Source organism: Myotis daubentonii, chromosome 6 (assembly GCF_963259705.1).
Source record: "Myotis daubentonii chromosome 6, mMyoDau2.1, whole genome shotgun sequence".
Classification (NCBI taxonomy): Eukaryota; Metazoa; Chordata; class Mammalia; order Chiroptera; family Vespertilionidae; genus Myotis; species Myotis daubentonii.
Window position 1 is genome coordinate 74,918,323 of NC_081845.1, and position 19,389 is coordinate 74,937,711.

General features: G+C 38.8%; 1 protein-coding gene across 1 annotated transcript in view; it reads left to right on the forward strand.

Annotated features, from left to right (window-relative positions):
- COL21A1 (collagen type XXI alpha 1 chain) overlaps positions 1–19,389 on the forward strand; it is a 175,273-nt gene that overhangs the window by 60,552 nt on the left and 95,332 nt on the right. The window contains exons 3-5 of the mRNA XM_059701347.1: positions 3,005–3,556; positions 17,768–17,936; positions 18,026–18,242. Coding sequence (XP_059557330.1) covers positions 3,005–3,556; positions 17,768–17,936; positions 18,026–18,242 — 938 coding nt within the window. The remainder of the gene's footprint in view (positions 1–3,004; positions 3,557–17,767; positions 17,937–18,025; positions 18,243–19,389) is intronic.

Genomic DNA, 19,389 nt, shown 5'->3' on the forward strand with positions numbered 1-19,389 from the left:
ATATATTTGCATAACAGTTTTATAGTTTAATCCCCTGAAGTACTCTACTTCGGTAGATAATCTTTTCTCTCTCTATTTTTTTTTTAATAGGGAAAAGAGATTCATAAAATTTAAGAGGCTTACCTAGTATCACATAGCTTGCAGGAGCTGTAACTAGTATTTAAACTATGCTTTTGATCTTCAGTCCTTTTCTTTTCTATGACATCTCTGATTCATTTCTCTAAGGAAAGGGTGTCTTGGAGTGCTATTTTGTCTGGTGTTTATAAATGGTGATATTTACTTTTTGTACCCATGGTCTTAGCTAACCTTACAGTTATGAAATATATACTTTATGGCTCCTGAAATGGGTAGGAAGTGCCAAGAATAACCCTGTAAGCGTTTATAACCACAGAATCAAGAGGCACACAAACACTGGCAGGTCCAGACAGTAATGAATCTCATAGTATTTAGGAAGGGCAACATTGAAGAGCTCTGCAAACACAACTTCCTGTCCTTCAAAACCTCAATAAAAGCATAACCCGAGACCAGTGTTCAAAAATAACAGAAGAACTATTTCCCTTGGTTAGAAAAGTTGCCTCTGGACCAACTTCCACTCTGCTGTCCCTGCCCTGAACTCTGGCAGCGGTCGCATGGCAGAGGTTGTTGGATGGTGTCCCTTGTGCCCTTCTGCACTGCACCACCACCTTAGGAGTAACGTCATAATCATACTTGTGTTTTTGAGACAAATCCATATTTTGGCAGATGTTTTTATTTTTAATAACGCCTTGACTGTTAGACATGTTCACCTGATTACAGTGTTTATTAGCTGGTTACTCTGATGGGTTACATTGAGGTAACTGTTAAATTAAGGACTCTTCACGTGAGCCTTGTCATCATCATCCCAGATATGATACGTAAGTAGGCAAAGATAAGGAAAATAGAAGAAAGGAGGGAGTGAGGAAGCGGAAGAGAGGACAAGAGAGAGAGAGATTGACTGATAATTTACCGCTAAAGAGATACAAAAATACTAATACTAATTGTCACTAAACAATTCTTAGCCAATACCATTCTTTGCGATTACATCTTATTTGAAAAGTATACAGAAAATAAATCATCCTTATAACTTTAAATTGGGCCTCAGATCACAACTTAAGAGAGACCATTAATATGAGTAAACACACAAGACTTAAAATTTGTTATCATATTACCTCGGCTCATCCCATATTATTCCAACCCATCAAATCCAGGGACATGGGAGCCTTATCAGATGGGCCATGAGCAGTAGTATTTTTGCTGCTTTAATTCAGAAGTTAGAGAAGGAGAAGGCAAATATAACAGTTCCATCCTGCGAATTCTGTTGGCCATTTCAAACTGTTGGAGTTACCCAAACAAACCTTGTCTTTTGGCTGTGTCTGCCTCTCATCTCTGGACCTTCGCTCTTGCTGTTCCCTTTGATTAGAATGTCCTCTTCACTTGGCCAAAGCTCTCCTTTCAGACATCAGGTTGCCTGTCGGCTTTCCCATACAACCTTCCTGAACTTTCCACAGTTAGGTTACTACCCTTGCTAAATGTTTTCATACTTTGTACTTTCCCTAACCAACCAGTTATCTATTTTACTACACCATGAGCTTTTTTGAGATATCTTATGTATCTTTGAAGGCAGTACCTTGCATGATATCAGACACAGAGTAGGTATTCAATATATACACACCAAAAGAATGAGACAGGGTTAGAGGCATGTTGTGTGCTTTGGAAAAGAGAGTGAAGTTTTTTTTTCTTTTTTTTCTAAAAGTGCTTAGAACTTGTCCAGATATAACTCCCACCAGAGTTAGTTTTTTTCTCCAATAGAGCTATAAGATGTGCTGATCACACTGTTTCCTGGTTTCTTGAAACAAGAATTTTTATGGAGAAAGAAATAGATTTATAACTTTGAATATAGATTCACTTAGCACAAGCCAATGTTTGGGCTACATTATTTGCTGAAGATGAGAGATCAGATCTTTAAAAACTCATTTGCATGTAGTAAAAGAGTGATGGCTTTGGTGATCTTGGTTCATTTAACTTTTATGAACTATATTAAAGAATATGGATCTTTTAATGGCTGTTGAGTCCTGAAGTTGGCAGAAAGTTGTTTTTTTTTAATTTCTTTCTCCCTATTAATTGGTTTATATATATTGGTAAATATTTCAGGTAGTATTAAATAAAACAGATTTCGTTGATAACTTAAAACAATGCTGGTGTATAGCTGAAAACCAGGCATTTATTTATTTTCATTTGTTCAATGGGGAAATAGAATAAAATGCTGCTTTATGGTAGGTAATACTTGTACAACAAAGAAATATCTAGATATTATGTTCTTATACCGCATACGTATTTTATTCCTCGTTTTAAAGCTCAGTCATTCATTTAAAAAATAAAATATCAACCAAAGCAATAGCCCTCATTTACAAAGAGTTTTCATGAGCTAAGCAGTGTATCTTAATCTTCACAAGGCTGCTATAGTTACTATGATCTTTAAAAAAATCAGCTTTATTGGGGTATAATTGACATGTAACTTTTAAAATATTTAAAATATTCATTGTAGTGAATTGACATACACATATATTGGGAAAGAATTCAGTCTATCTGGTTAATTAAAAAATCATGTTTTTAAAACTTTCCACTTTTTGCTTTTTATATAACAAACTAGAGGCCCTGTGCACAAATTCGTGCATGGCTGGGGGGCAGGGTGTCCCTCAGCCTGGCCTGCACCCTCTCCAATCTGGGACTCCTGCCTGCCTGATTGCCCATAACTGCTCTCCCCTGCCAGCCTGATCACCCTAACTGCTCTCCCCTGCTGGCCTGATCCCCCTAATTGCTCTCCCTGGCCAGCCTGATAACCTCTAACTGCCTCTGCCTTGGCCCCTGCCACCGTGGCTTTGTCCGGAAGGATGTCTGGAAAATGTCCGGTCTAATTAGCATATTACCCTTTTATTAGTATAGATGCTATAGATGCTAACTGATGACTTTTTTTTTTTACACTTAGGTTGTCGTACTGCTCCAACAGATTTAGTTTTCATCTTAGATGGTTCTTACAGTGTTGGCCCAGAAAACTTTGAAATAGTGAAAAAGTGGCTTGTCAACATCACAAAAAACTTTGACATAGGACCCAAGTTTATTCAGGTGGGAGTGGTCCAATATAGTGACTACCCCGTACTGGAGATTCCTCTTGGAAGACATGATTCGGGAGAGAATTTGGTGGCAGCAATGGAATCCATACATTACTTAGGAGGAAACACAAGGACAGGGAAGGCCATCCAGTTTGCACTTGATTACCTTTTTGCCAAGTCCTCACGATTTCTGACTAAGATCGCAGTAGTACTTACGGATGGTAAATCCCAAGACGAAGTCAAAGAAGCAGCAGAAGCAGCAAGAGACAATAAAATAACATTATTTGCGATCGGCGTTGGTTCAGAAACAGAAGATGCAGAACTTAGAGCTATTGCCAACAAGCCTTCATCTACGTATGTGTTTTATGTTGAAGACTATATTGTGATATCCAAAATAAGGGAGGTGATGAAGCAGAAACTTTGTGAAGGTAAGCCTTAATATAATTTGGAAACAATTAATAACTGCAGTTTCATTTTGGCATAGCTTGTTTATTTACTCTCATATAGTTATTTTTAATATCAAATAATTTATGTTAGAATTGAGATGAACAAAAATTTTTTATGGATAAGTTTTGTGTTTAGAAACATAAAATCTACAGTTGGATAATAAAATATTTTGTTATATTTGTTGTTTTACCTTTCAATTGCAACATGGCTGTTGTAGAGATGGTAGAAAATAAAGACACATAAAGAATAAAAATATATGTAAACTACACATGATCATATCACTCCTGTTAATGAGTTTTTTCTCTTTTTTTATTTTGGCCTTTTTCTTTTCTCTCTCTCTTTTTTTTTTTTAGTTCAGATTGTCTGAGAGTTTATTCATGTGCCTAAGTAAGGATAGTATTGTACATATAATTTAATACTCAATTTTCATATTATTACATACTTTATTGTTGTGTGTATAATTTGCATACTATTAACATGTTAGCAGACAATCTCCTAAGATTATTTATTTAATAATCTCTCTATTTTTATATATTTAGTTCATTTCTACATTTTTCTATTATAAAAACAGGGAATATTCTTGAACATAATTCTGCATGAGAATCTTTCATTATTTTTTCAAAGAAAGATCACATTACTAACTTTTTTTATTGATTTCAGAGAGGAAAGGAGAGGGATATAGAAACCTACATCAGTGATGAGAGAGAATCATTGATCAGCTGCCTTCTGCACGCCCCCTACTGTACTATGACCTCCTGGTTCATAGGTCGACACTCAACCACTGTGCCACACTGGCGGGGCAAATTACTAATATTTTTAAAGCTCTGGAAAAATGTTACAAATTGTACTTGAGAGACAAATGGAACTTCCATCAGCAGTTAGAGAACATTTAGAAATATAGTGTTTCCCAGTTTATTTATTACTAGAGGCCCAGTGCACAAAAATTTGTGCACTCGGGGGTTGGGGAGGATCCCTCAGCCCGGCCTGTGCCCTCTCGTAGTCTAGGACCCTTCAGGGGATGACTACCTGCTGGCTTAGGCCTGCTTCCGGGGGATTGGGCCTAAGCTGGCAACCAGACATCCCTCTGGCAGCCCGGCAGCCCTCGGGGATGTCCACTTGCCAGCGGGGAGCAGGCCTAAACTGCAGTCGGACATCCTTAGCACTGCTGAGGAGGCAGGAGAGGCTCCCACCACCACCTCTGTACTGGCAGCCATCAGCCTGGCTTGTGGCTGAGCAGAGTTCCTCCCATGTGAGAGCGACCTGACCACCAGAGGGTAGCTCCTGCATTGAGCGTCTGCCCTCTGGTGGTCAGTGTGTGTCATAGTGACCAGTCATTGCCAGTCTTTCTGCTGTTAGGGTCAGTTTGCATATTACCCTTTTACTATATAGGACAGAGGCCTGGTGCACGGGTGGGGGCCGGCTGGTTTGCCCTGAAGGGTGTCCCGGATCAGGGTGGGGGGTTCGCTTGGGTGCCTGGCCAGCCTGGGTGAGGGGCTGATGGCTGTTTGCAGCTGGTCACACCCCCTTCAGGGTGGGGGTCCCCACTGGGGTGCCTGGCCAGTCTGGGTGAGGGGCTGAGGGCCCTTTTCAGGCTGGCCAGCGACTGAAGCTCCCGGCCTCTCCTTTTTTTCTTTTTTTTTTCCTGGGATTTATTTACCTTCTATAATTGAAACTTTGTTGCATTCACTGGAGCTGAGAGCCGGCTCCTACTCAGTCCAACTCTGAGGCCACGGCCTGCTGAAAGCAAGTATCTGGGGTTTGCTTAGCTTCTATAATTGAAACTTTATTGCCATCACTGTAGCTGAGAGCCGGCTCCTACTCGCTCCAGCTCTGTGGCCACGGCCTGCTGAAAGCAGGTATCTGGGATTTGTTTAGCTTCTATAATTGAAACTTTGCTTTCGGAGCTCAGAGCCGGGCCGCGGCAGGCGGGGAACCGTGGCTTCCTCCATCACTGGAGCAAGCAAGCCTCCTGCTCGCTTCAGTTGTGTGACTGCCAGCCGCCATCTTGGTTGGGTTAATTTGCATATTGTGCTGATTAGCCAATGGGAGGTGTAGCGAAGGTAAGGTCAATTACCATGTTTGTCTATTATTAGGTAGGATGTATATGTCATACCATAAAATCTAACTTCATGATGACTCCATAGTATGGGAAAAGTTCAGTTTCTGGTAAACATTTACTTATGATCAGATTATTTGGGGGGAGGTAATTTGTTCAAATTTTTTATTTTTAACATTAATGGCATTTAATATATCATATACCTAGAAAAATAATATTCATATAAAATGGAAAGACTTTTTAATCCAGTTTACTATCAGAAATTCCAAAACTTGATTAGTTCACATTTGATAGAAAAATTTCAAAATGATTGTGGCTTAGAAAAAAATTAATTCCTCTATTTTAAAAAGTATTTGTTTGGGGGATATGGTAAATAAAAAATTACTTAAGAAATTAAGCATATTCTTTAAATGAACTTTTAAAAAGGTACTATAACAAGTGTAAATAGTTATCACAGTTATTCTCTTTATGAATCTCTAACAGTAAGACTGTGTTGACTTTTGTCATCTTGAACAGGCTGGGATTTAGATTTTTAATATATTGTCAAAATACAATATTTGGTTTTGAAAGTAGATATATTTCATTATTGAAATAGACTTCATGGTGAGATATTTACCATTGATTTTCATCCTAAAACACAAATTTGATTAAATATGTCTGCTCAATATTTGCTTCATAGTTTTTTTTTCTGTCGATACATATTTTGGCAAATGCATTTTATTTTAAAAATTCTAATTACCCATAAAAGAGTAACTGTGCTTAAAAGGAATATAATTTTTCTTTAGCTAAAATGTACAATCTGTAAAAAACAGAAAAACAAATTTGAAATCTTGCCAAATATTTTTTCATCCACACAAAAAAGAATGTAGATAATGTCCATGTCTATTCAGTTCACATATATGTGTACAGTAGCTATCTCATAAAGTATAGTCTTTGAAATCATGCTTATGGAATATATGGCCTTTTTATACTTGACTTTTTATACTATATTAGATTGTGGTAATTGAGTAAATTATCATTGTTATATTGCAGCAGCCTCACATCATGTAATTTACATTTGAATTACTTGACAATTCCATATTTTGACAAATAATTAACTTCTACTTTGAGGTTCTCAGCAAGTACAATTACCTTTTCCTAATGCTGTTTGCTTTTATGCTCTACCGTGGTTGATCCACAGTGAACAGAATATTATTTATATCACTAGAGGCCCGATGCACAAAAATCATGCAAGAGTAGGCCCTCACAACCCTGGCTGCCTCGTGGCCCTGTGGCCCCGCCCCCCGTCCCCCTCCCACTGGTCGTTCTGGAAGGTTGTCTGGAAGGTCGTTCTGCGGTCTGGTCTAATTAGCATATTAGCTCTTTATTATATAAGAGTGTTCCCATATGGATTATTTCATCTTCCCTGACCTGTTATTTCCCTTGAGGTGTATTCTGCACTGTATTCCTTATTTCAGGTCCACTTTTTGTTGATGAGCAATGGTTTCTTTATTGTCTCAGAGTCTAACATTTTTTTCTTTTGTTTTCTATTATTTTTTCTTAATTTTTTAAATTCTAAATTACAGTTTACATTCAATATTATGAATGTAAAGTACCATGCTGTACTTTACCATCCCATGATTATTCTGTAACTACCAATTTATACTTCTTAATCCCTTCACCTTTTTCACCCAGTCCCTCTTCCCCCACCCATCTAGAAACCATCAGTCTGTTCTCTCTCTGAGTCTGTTTCAGTTTTGTTCATTTATTTTGTTCTTTAGATTCCACATAATTGAAATCATACCATATTTATCTTTCTCTGACTGACTTATTTCACTGAATATAATACCCTCTAGGTCCATCCATGCTATTGCAAAAGGCAAAATTCCATTCTTGTTTATGACCAATAGTTCATTGAATATTTGTACCAAAACTTTGTAAAAATTCTATCTTTGTTGTTGAAAATATTACAGATGTCTCCTTTGCTTGTTTTTTTTTCTCCCCATTGACCCACTCCAACCTGTACCCACCCCTCCCAGGCCTTCACCACTCTATTGTCTGTGTCCATGGGTTATGCATATATCCATATAACTTCTCTGGCAATCTCTCCCCACCTCCTCCCCCCCTCTTTCCTCTGAAATTCATCAGTCTATTCCATGCTTCTATGTCTCTGGATCTATTTTATTCATCGGTTTATTATGCTCATTAGATTCCACATATGAGTGACATCAAAACCTTTTTCATCCACTCATCTATTGATGGGCACTTGGGCTGCTTCATATCTTGGTTATTGTAAATAATGCTACAATGAACACAGGGATGCATCTATTCTTTCGAATTAGTGTTTTGGGTTTCTTCATGTATACAGGGTGTCCCCAAAAATGTATACACACTTTAATAACTGATAGCTCAATTTTGAAAATGAAATATATTTTAACAAACACTGCCTTTATAATTATTCAAAGTGTGTAAAACATTTTTTGGGACACCCTATATAATCAGAAGTGAAATCGCTAGGATCTGAGGCAGTACCATTTTTTAATATTTTTGAGGAAACTACATACTGTTTCCCATAGTGGCTGCACCAATCTGCATTCCCACCAACAGTGCACAGGAGTTCCCTCTTCTTTACATTTTCGCCAACACTTGTTGTTTGTTGATTTACTGATGGTAGCCATTCTGACAGGTGTGAGATGATATCTCATTATTATTTTATTTATATTTCTCTGATGATTAGTGTTGTGGAGCATCTTGTTTTCTATTTGTTTATTTTTGTAAAAAACACAATGTGAGACATACCATCTTAAAGTATTTTAAGTATATAGGACAATACTGCTAGCTACATGTACAGTGTTGTGCTGTAGATAGCTAGACCTTTTTCATGTTACCTGGCTGAAACTCAATGCCCGTTGAATAGCAAGTCCCCCATTTCCATCTCCCCACAACAGACAACCACCATTCAACTTTCTGTTTCTATGAGTTTGACTACTTTAGATAGTTCATAAAGGTAGAATTGTGCAGTATTTGTCCCTTCTGTGACTGGTCATTGGGATTTTGATAGGCACTGCATTGAATCTGTAGATCACTTTGTGTGATATGGACATTTAAAACATATTAAGTTTATACGTTCATGAGCATGACATGTCTTTCCATTTGTTTTAATTTCTCTCAGCAATGTTTTTAATATTTAAGTCTTTCACCTCTTTGGTTAAGTGTATTTAGTATTTTATTATTTTGATGCCCCAGCTAGCACTTCCAATCTATGTTGAATAGAAGTGGCAAGAGTGGATATTCTTATCTTGTTCCTGATCTTAGAGAAAGAGCTTTCAGTTTCTCACCATTGAATACATTGGTTAGCTGTGGCTTTTCATATATGGCCTTATTATGTAGAGGTAAATTATTTCTATACTTACTTTGGTGAGTGTTTTTATCATGAAAGGATGTTGAATTTTGAGAAGTCAATTTTCTACATCTAATAAGACAATTATGTAACGTTTATGCTTTATTCTGTTAATGTGGTATATCATATCAATTGATTTCATAGGTTGAATTATCTTTGCATCCCAGGGATAAGTTCCATTTGGTCACTTTGTGGGGTACTTTTTGATATGCTATTAAATTCAATTTGCTAGTATTATGTAGAGGATTTTTGTATCTATATTCATCAAGAATGTTGGCCTGTAGTTTTCTTTTTTTGTAGTGTCTTTTTTTTGGTACCTGGGTGATGATGGCCTTATAAACAGTGTTTGTAAATATGTCCTCCTTTTCAGTTTTTTGGGAGTGTTTGAGAAGGATTGGCATAATTCTTCTTTATATATTTAGTAGAATTCACCAGTGAAGACATCTGGTCCTGGAGTTTTTTTCTTTGCTGGGAGCTTTTTGATTACTTATTTATTCAGTCTCCTTACTATTTACAGGTCTGTGACAGTTTTTGATTATTTATTGATTCAGTCTTGCTAAGTTATATATTTTAGGAATTCATCTATTTCTTTTAGGTTATCAAATTTGTTAGTATAATTATTGCAGTCTCTTATGATCCTTTGCATTTTTGTGGTATCAGTTGTAATATCTCCTCCTTCATTCCTAAGTTTTTTTTTATTTGAATCTTCTTTTTTCCGTTAATCTAGCTAAAGTTTTGTCAGTTGTTCTTTTCAAAAAACCAACTCTTTGTTGAGTTTTTCTGTTGTTTTACTATTCTCTATTTTATTTATTTCCATTCTAATCTTAATTGTTTTCTTCCTTGTGCTAATTTGGGGCTTTGTTCTTTTTCTAGTTCCTTGATGTGAAAAGTTGGGTTGTTTATTTGAGATATTTATTTTTTAATGTAGATTTTTATTGCTATACATTTCCTTCTTAGTACGGCTTTTGCTGCATCCCATAGGTTTTGCTATGTTGTGTTTTAGTTTTACTCAAGGATACTTTCTAATTTCTCTCTTAATTTTTTTTGACTCAATGATTATTCAAATAAGTGTTGTTAGTTTCCACATTATTTTTTAATTTTCCTCCTAACATTAATTTCTAGTTTCATTCTGTTGTGGTAGGAAAATATACATGGTATCATTTTAATCTTCGTAAATATGTTGAAACTTGTGTTTTGACCTAACATGTTTTTTTCTTGGAGAATGTTGTTTGCGCTTAAGAATGTGTACTTGCTGCTGTGTGGTGGGATGTTCTGCATATGTCTGTTAGATTCATTTGATCTGTAGTGTTTTTCAAATCCTTTGTTTCCTTTTTGATCTTCTGAACTCTAAAGATATATATATCTTTAGAGTTATTATATCTTTTATTTCTTGCTGGTGAATTGACCTTCTTATCATTATATAATGTCCTTCTTTGTCTCTTTCGACAGTTTTGACTCAAAGCCTGTTTTATCTGATATAAGTATGAACACCTTTGCTCTCTTTTGGTTACTATTTGCATGGAGTATTTTTTCCCATCCTTTTACTTTTTACTTGGGTGTGTCCTTAATTAGAAAGTACATGTCTTATAGACAGTATATAGTTGAATTTTGGTGTTTTTAAAAACACATTTAACAAGTATGTTTCTTTTTATTGGTGAGTTTAATTCATTTACATCTGAACTAATAACTGATAGGGAAAGATTTCATATTGCTCTTTTGTTGTTTGCTGTCATATAGCCTTTTTGTTGTTCTTTTCTCCCATGTGGTCTTCCTCTGTGTTTCATTGCTTATTTTTGTAGTGACATGCTTTGATTTGCTTTTCACTTTCATTTGTATAGGTTTTTTTCTTTGTGGTTACCATGGGGGTTACATTAAACATTATACTGTTAAAAAAATCTATTTTAAGCTGATAATATCTTAACTTCAATCACATACAAATACTCTACACTGTTGCATCTCCCTGGCCCTCTCACACTTTGTTATTGATGCCACAAATTACATCATCTTATATGCGTATCCGTGATCATTTTTACAGTTATAGTTATTGTTTAAACTTTTATCTTTTAACTTTTCTATCAGAATTAAGTTATTTACATAACACCCTTATAGCATTTTAATATTCTGAATCTATATGTTTACTTTTACCAGCAATTTTAATACTTTTCAGTAATTTTGTATTGCTATTTAATGTTCTTTCAGTTCTACTTGGAGGACTTCCTCAGCATTTCTTGTAAGACAGGTCTAGTGGTGATGAACTTGGTTAGTTTTTTTTTAAATCTGAGAAAGTGTTTATTTCTTATTCATTTTTTGAAGGATACTTTTGCTGGCTATACTATTTTGGTTGGTAGTTTTTTTTTATTTTTTATTTCAGCACTTTGAATTTATCATCCCATTCCCTTGTGGCCTGCTAGGAACTTTACAGCAAGTTCCCTGCTAGGTTTCTACTGAGAAATCCACTGATAGTCTTATTGGGATACCCTTGTCATAAGGACTTGCTTTCTCTTGATGCTTTCAAAATTCTCTCTTTGTCTCTGGATGTCCATTTTCTTTCTCAGACTTGAGAAAGTTTTGGCTATTATTTTTAAAACTAGGGCCCAGTGTATGAATTTGTGCACCTTGAAAGGAACTGTGGACCACAAGGCTGGAGTGGGCACAGGGGCAGGTCTCGGCCCATCTTCCATGCCCCCGCCTGTCCCTTTCCTCTGCAGCCCCCAGTCCCCTGTCTGCAGCAGCCCCGCTCTCACTGCTGCTCCCATGTGCTAATGGCGCCAGCCCCGCTCACACCCGCTGATGGTGCGGAATGATTGGGGTTGGTGGGTGTGAGCGGCGGCTTCGGCGCTGGCTGCGGGTGTCAGTGGGGCTGGTGCTGGCAGCAAGTGCGGGTGCCGGGCGGGGCCTCAGTGCACAGGAGCAAAGAATTTTCAGTAACCACCAGAGGCTCGCCCCGATGACAGCAATCAGTGCCCCGCCTTGCTCTGGCGTCCCCGCTCACCTGCTCCACCATCCTGCTGCAGCTGATGCCCACCATGTTCCACACACGCACCCTTGTGGTCAGCGCACGTCATAGTGAAAGTTGTTCAGTTTTTCTGCTGTTTGGTCTATTTGCATATTAGCCTCTTATATAGGACTAGAGGCCCAGTGCACAAAAAATTGTGCACTCGGGGTGGAGGGGAGGTGGTCCCTCAGCCCGCCTGTGCCCTCTTGCAGTCTGGGACCCCTCGGGAGATAAGGACCTGCTGGCTTAGGCCTGCTCCCGGGTGGCAGAGGGCAGGCCCAATATCTAGGTGCAGCCCCTGGTCGGGCTCAGAGCAGGGCCGATTGGGGAGTTGGGGCACCGCCCCCTGTCATGCACAGAGCAGGGCGGATTGGGAGGTTGCGATGCCACCCTCAGTCATGCTCAGGGTAGGGCCGATTGGGGGGTTGGGGCACCGCCCCCTGTCACACTCAAGGCAGGGTTGATGGGGAGGTTGCGGCGCCACCCCCTGTCACGCACAGAGCAGGGCCAATCAGGGGTTTGGGGGGCTGCCCCCTGTCACGCACAGAGCAGGGCCCATCAGGGGGGTTGGGGCTCCGTACCCTGTCACGACCAGAGCAGGGTCGATCAGGGGGTTGGGGAGTTCCCCCCTGTCATGCACAGAGCAGGGCCTATCAGGGGTTTGGGGAGCTCCCCCCGTCACGCACAGAGCAGGGCCAATCAGGGGGTTGAGGAGCTCCCCCCTGTCACTCACAGAGTAGGGCCGATAGGGGAGTTGGGGTACCGTTCCCTGTCACACACAAAGCAGGGCAGATCAGGGGGTTGGGGTGCTGAACCCTGTCACACTCAGGGCAGGGCCGATGGGGAGGTTATGGCTCTACCCCGTCACACAGTGCAGGGCCTGTGGGGGGCGGGGGGGTTGGGGCGCCGCACCCTGTCACACACAGAGCCGCAGGGTGATCAGGGGGTTGGGGAGCTCCCTCTATCAGGCACAGAGCAGGGCTGATCAGGGGTTTGGGGCACCTTCCCCTGTCACGAACAGAGCAGGGCGGATAGGGGGGTTGTGGCACCGCCCTCTGTCACACTCAAGGCAGGGTCGATGGGGAGGTTGCGGCCGAGCCCCCTGTCACACACAGAGCTGCAGGGCGATCAGGGGGTTTGGGCGCTGCCCCCTGTCATGCTGATCCCGGTGCCGGGAGGCATATTACCCTTTTACTATATAGGATAGAGGCCAGGTGCACGGGAGGGGGCTGGCTGGTTTGCCCTGAAGGATGTCCTGGATCAGGGTGGGGGTCCCCACTGGGGTTCCTGGCCAGTCTGGGTGAGGGGCTGAGGGCTGTTTTCAGTCTGGCGGGTGACTGAAGCTCCCAGCCGCTCCTTTTTTTCTTTTTTTCTTTTTTTTCTGGGCCAGCTTTACATCTGAGACTTGGCTCCAGCTCTTAGGCCTCCGCTGCTGAAAGCAGGTATCTGGTTTGTTTGGGTTCTATAATCGAAACACTGTTTCAACTCCAGCTCTGATATCCCAGCTGGCTGAAAGCAGGTTTCTGGGGTTTTGTTTAGCTTCTATATTTGTAACAATGTTTCAAACTGCAAGCTCAGAGCCTGGCAGCGGCAGGCGGGGAACGTTGGAGTCCTCCGTCACTGAAGCAAGCAAGCCTCATGTTCGCTTCAAGCTGCCTGGCTGCCGGCCGCCATCTTGGCTGGCAGTTAATTTGCATATCACCCTGATTAGCCAATGGGAAGAGTAGCGGAGGTATGGCTAATTACCATGTTTCTCTTTTATTAGATAGGATAAGCTTTGTCCTTTCCTCTTCTGCAACTCCCATCCTATGTATACTGGTCTAGCTGATTGTGTCCCATAGAATCCTTTAGGGTTTTCTAAATTTTTCTCATTCTTTAAAAATTTTGTCTCTCTGCCTGGATAATTTCAGATGACCTGTCTTCAAGATTGCTGGGTTTTTTTTCTCTTTGATAAGTCTGATTTCAAACCCCTGTAGTTAGTTTTTTCACTTGGTTATTGTGTTCTTCAGCTCCATATTTCTGTTTGGTTCCTCTTTATATTTTCTGCCTCTTTGTTGATACGTTTATTTTGCTCATACATTATTTTCTTAAATTTATAAAGTATCTTTATGATGGCTATTGTGAATTCTTTGTCAGATAATATACTTTCCTTCATTTAGGATTGGTATCTTGAGAGTTATTTTGTTCTTTCTATTGGGTCATGTTTTCCTGTTTCTTTGTCTATCTCATAGTCTTGTTTGAGATCCACACATTTGTAAAAAGAGTCACCTCTCCCAGCCTTTACCACCTGGCTTTGTACAGGGGAGTCTGACACCAATCTGTGTGACTAGAGATTCTGTGGTCCTCTGAACCTTTTAAGGAGGTTGGGGGATGATATTACTCTTGGCCTGTGTGAGTAATTTCTTAATTAGGGAGGCTTGCTGGTTTCTTTTCCAGGTGCTCATAATCTCTCCCTTTGGTGTCTGTCTGCGACACTTCAAGTTCTCTAGTTCTTTAGTCATAACTTCCCCACTTTTTCTTGTTCTCAATGACTACCAGGCAGCCACATATACTGGTTTCCTGTCAACATTCTTAGGCAAGACACATATCTTGTTAGGCAGCCCTTTGAAAAGCTGGAATACTGGAACCGTGTTCCACTCATTTCTCTTCCTGTGAGGGAGAAGCCTCAAGTAGTGTGTCTTCTGTTCCCGCTGAGCCATGCAGCCACAGCAGTCCACCCCTCACTCTTCTTTATTCTCAGTGGTCCACAGGCATCTAGATGATTCTGAGTCCTTTATGCTCCAAGTGAGGTGCGGCAGGTACCAGTCTCTTGGGCAGCTTTCTGAGAAGCTGGAGTATTGGAAGCAAACTCTACTCCCCCTCACCTCCCCCTCGAGGGAGATGTCACAAGCTAGGGGATTTTCTCTTGACACTTATTTGTATGGGCATTTATCTGTGGCTTAAACTGAAATTATAACTGTGTAGTCAACCATTTGTGAACTTAAGTCTTCCGTGTGTCTTTTTTGCCCTTGCTCCAGAATGCACTATTTGTTTACCTAGATTATTCTATCTACCTATTGTAGGTTTTATAGCAAGTTCCCAACTGAGTTTCTCTTAACACTTGATTTTTCTGGTACTTAAAATTATAACTTTCAAGTTCCAGTTTTTACTTTTAGTTTCCAGTCCCCTCTCTGAATGTGGTTGCATACTTATACATATATTTCTTTTTTCTACACAATGGAAATGTTAATTATTTGCCTGTCTCCCCCCCCCCCCCCGCTTAAATTTATGCAAAAATTATTGGCTGGTAATCAAAATAGCATTTTTCTTTTTAGTTCCCATGTGTGAGGGTATAGATAGATAGATAGATAGATAGATAGATAGATAGATTGATTTCAGAGAGGAAGGGAGAGGGAGAGTGAGATAGAAACATACATGATGAGAGAGAATCATTGATTGGCTGCCTCCTGCACTCCCCACACTGGAGATCGAGCCCACAACCCGGGCATGTGCCCTGACTGGGAATCAAACCATGACTTCCTGGTTCATAGGTCGATGCTCAACCACTGAGCCACACTGGCTGGACTGTAAGGGTAATCTTGTTCTCCTTGTAGGTGAGCAAATTGGGGAGAAGGTTATTCCTCCAAAAAATTATTTAAATACATTTTCCCTGAAGAGATGTGCCTATGTGAACATGAAAGCATGGCTATATGGTGGCTGTTCATTTATATCCCTGATTCCACAAACTGTCACACTGCTTTCTATAAATTCTGGGGAATTAGATTACAGTGAAAAGGATTTTATTATTGAAAATTATGGATGCAGTGTGTGCTTTATTCCCTTTGCTCACATGCAATTATGGAGTTACAGAGCACTTTTGCATACATCACCACATTTGATGCTCAGACAATATGTAATCACCTGTGGAGATAATTACATATTCTCACTTCACAGGTTAGAATCCAAGGTTCATGAGAGGTTATGAGAGAGGCTAAGGTCTAAATCTAAAGTTCTTGTATTAAGTCTGAGCTCTTTGCCCAGCATCTTATAACTTTTCATTTGTAAAGCAAATCGAAGGTGCACTTGCAATCTGAATATTCTTATGATGTAATGTTAAACACGTTTTCTATTCAGCTGAACTTTTTTCTTTTGCAGTTTTAAATCAAATACATTTGAAGTGATTGTTTTGTGTATCCTCCTCCTAAATACTGCCTCATAATGACAGGACAATTTTAATTTTTTGCATTGGTTTATGATTTACAACTGTGTAATAGAGTATCCTACTTCTTATGTTTTCATATGGAGGGATTAGCTAGACCAGCTCTTTTGATCTCTCTTCCTGCTTTCTTCCACTCCTTATCCCTAAATGAGCAAAAAGTTTCGGATTAGTGAGTTTGATAAGTCATTGGCAGACCACAAGTGATCCTGGTGGGCAGAGCCTGCCCCGGAGGTGGGGCAGGAATACGTCAGCCTTACATTGCCGGGAGGGTGTGCCTCGTGAAATTCACTGAATCACACATCTAACCAACGTCTTCTTTTGCCTGACTTACCTATCTCCTCATGAGTTAGCTCCAAACTCTCCAGAGCAAGAAGGATGTGATTGGGTCCTTTCAAAATTCGCATCTTAAGACCTGAGAGGAAAAAAATACCTCTCTTCCCAGGGAAACACCCATCTGATTTTATTTATGTTAATCCTTTATTTCCAATGTTCTGTGGTATAAGATATGACTGTACATATTGGGCTAATGAAATTCATCTCATTACTTTTTATGGTGTTATAAATATAATGCCTTCCCCTTTCCCTAATGTTATGTAAGAGAGTGATTACTTTAAGGTATGTTTAGTGAAGTTTATTCTTGTTTTGTTCTGTTAGCTGCTCTATAAAATGTAAGCAGTCATGCTCAATGTGTATGTTATATGAGGGCCTTGGAAGAATCTGAAAATATTACAACATTTCTACAGCATAACAGTTTAATAGCATTTCAACCATATAAAAATTTCCACCTCATTTGAGACACTAGTTTCCCAGAGAAGTTATATTTAATAACTTACATAGATGACTGTATAATGCAAACTGTAATTCTTCTTGTTAAGGAAATAGTTTTTACTTATTTATAAATGATTATTATAATATATAATGTCATTAATCATAGAAGAGATAATAGGCCCATTTTTAGAACTTTCGTGAACAGAAGACCCACAATTAAGTTTTTTTCCAGAGTGACAGAACCAGTGATATTTAAACTATAGAATTATAAACTGCTAGAACTGGAAAGGATATGAAGAGCAACACTTTTTTTTTTACCCTTCAAATGCTAGGAATGCAAGAAAGGAATCTTAGGATTCATTTAGATCCAAGAAATTTCAGAGTTGTCCAAGGTCATGTGACTAATTAATAGTAAATCCTGGATGAGAATCATGAATCCTGTTTCAGTGTCCTCCTGCCTCTCCAGGTATTAGGTTCCTCCATATTCAAAATACATAGTAACTTATAAACTTCAGCATAGTGTTTAAAATAATCCATTAACAAATGTTCCTCTTGCATTTCTGTTTATGTGTATCCCCTTTTAATGGGAGAAAAGACAGTTGAGACTTCACTCTCGAATGCCAAAAAAATTCCCATGTTTTCTCAGAAAATACACTTACATACATTAATATATATTTGCATGCATATATAGATTTTATAATTCTTATATTCTCTAGTATCCCTCTATTGATTTTCTTTTCTTATTGAAGTATCCCATGCTTAATCAACATTTACTGCTTTTGCTTTTGATTTATAGAATCTGTCTGTCCAACACGAATTCCAGTGGCAGCTCGAGATGAGAAGGGATTTGATATTCTTTTAGGCTTGGGTGTAAAGAAAAAGGTTAAGAAAAGAATCCAGCTTTCACCAACAAAGATAAAAGGATATGAAGTAACATCAAAAGTTGATTTATCAGAATTCACAAGGTAAATGTTATGTGTTGATATATATTTTTTGATATGTCTATAGCTTTGTTGAGAATTCTTTAAGCTTATTCATGTTCTTCTTTTTCTAGCAATGTTTTTCCAGAAGGTCTTCCTCCATCATATGTATTTGTCTCCACTCAGAGATTTAAGGTCAAGAAAATATGGGATTTATGGAGAATTTTAACCATTGATGGAAGGCCACAAATAGCAGTTACCTTAAATGGTGTGGATAAAACATTACTATTTACAACGACCAGCGTGGTTAATGGCTCACAAGTGGTCACCTTTGTTGACCCTCGAGTTAAGGTAATGATGCCTGGATATGATTATGCTATTCATGAGGAAACACTGTTAGGTTTATGTGTATTGGGGGAAGAGAGCTATAATTTTAACATGACTGGAAAGATATCAGCTTCAGATTTCAATGTTGCTTTACTGAAAGAAAAAACAAAGGAAGGAAAATTCTTTTTTTAATATATTTTTATTGATTTCAGAGAGGAAGGGAAAAATAGAAACATCAATAATGAGAGAGAATAATTGATTGGCTGCCTCCTCCTGCCCCACATTGCGGATCGAGCCCACAACTTGAATATTGGTACCCTGACCAATAATTGAACCGTGACCTCCTGGTTCATACGTGGATGCTCAACCATTGAGCCATGCCATCTGGGCAGGAAAATTCTTTCTTAATCCACGTGGAATTTAGGGGTGGGAGGAACTAACATTTTTGAATGTCTGCTACTAAGTGTCAGGCACATTGAATTGCAATAACGACCTAAAGAAGAACCTGCTGTTCCCTTTTTACAGACAAGGAACCAAGGTTCAGAGATATTAAGTTCCTACTCCAAGTCACAGAGCTAGTTAAGTGGTGACAATAGAAACTGAAATTTAGGTCTGGTCATTTTCAAAGCATATGTTGGTCTGTTTTACATGGCCATGTCCCATAGGATATTGAAATAAAGACATTTGTTAGAATATTCAATACAGGCAGAAAATGGATGCAGAATTCACATTAATTGTAAGGACATTTTATTCCCCATAAAGGGATATATTTAATAAAATAAATATACTAAAAATAAAAATGTATTTTCTAAGTCATGTGTTCAGAATACAGATGTGATGATAAAAGCAATCAAGTTTTGATATTTATTATAATTATGAAAGGCTGATGTTGTATGTAATTTAGGAAATGTACAAAGTTATATGTAAAATTATGCATTTATATTATTTATTCATTTGGTAAATAGATTAAATTTAAAAAAAATTGTTGTCTGCCATTTTCACTAAAGGCAATGTTCTAGGTTCTGTGAAAAATGAAAAATAAATAAGGCTTGTTTCTTTCCTTCAAGGAGCTTATTTATAATGAAAGATTTAAAGCTTCTGGTATCTAATAGAAGTATATCATAGTTAGCAGAGTTGGAGGGAAAAGTGGATTCTAATACAAAATATGAGA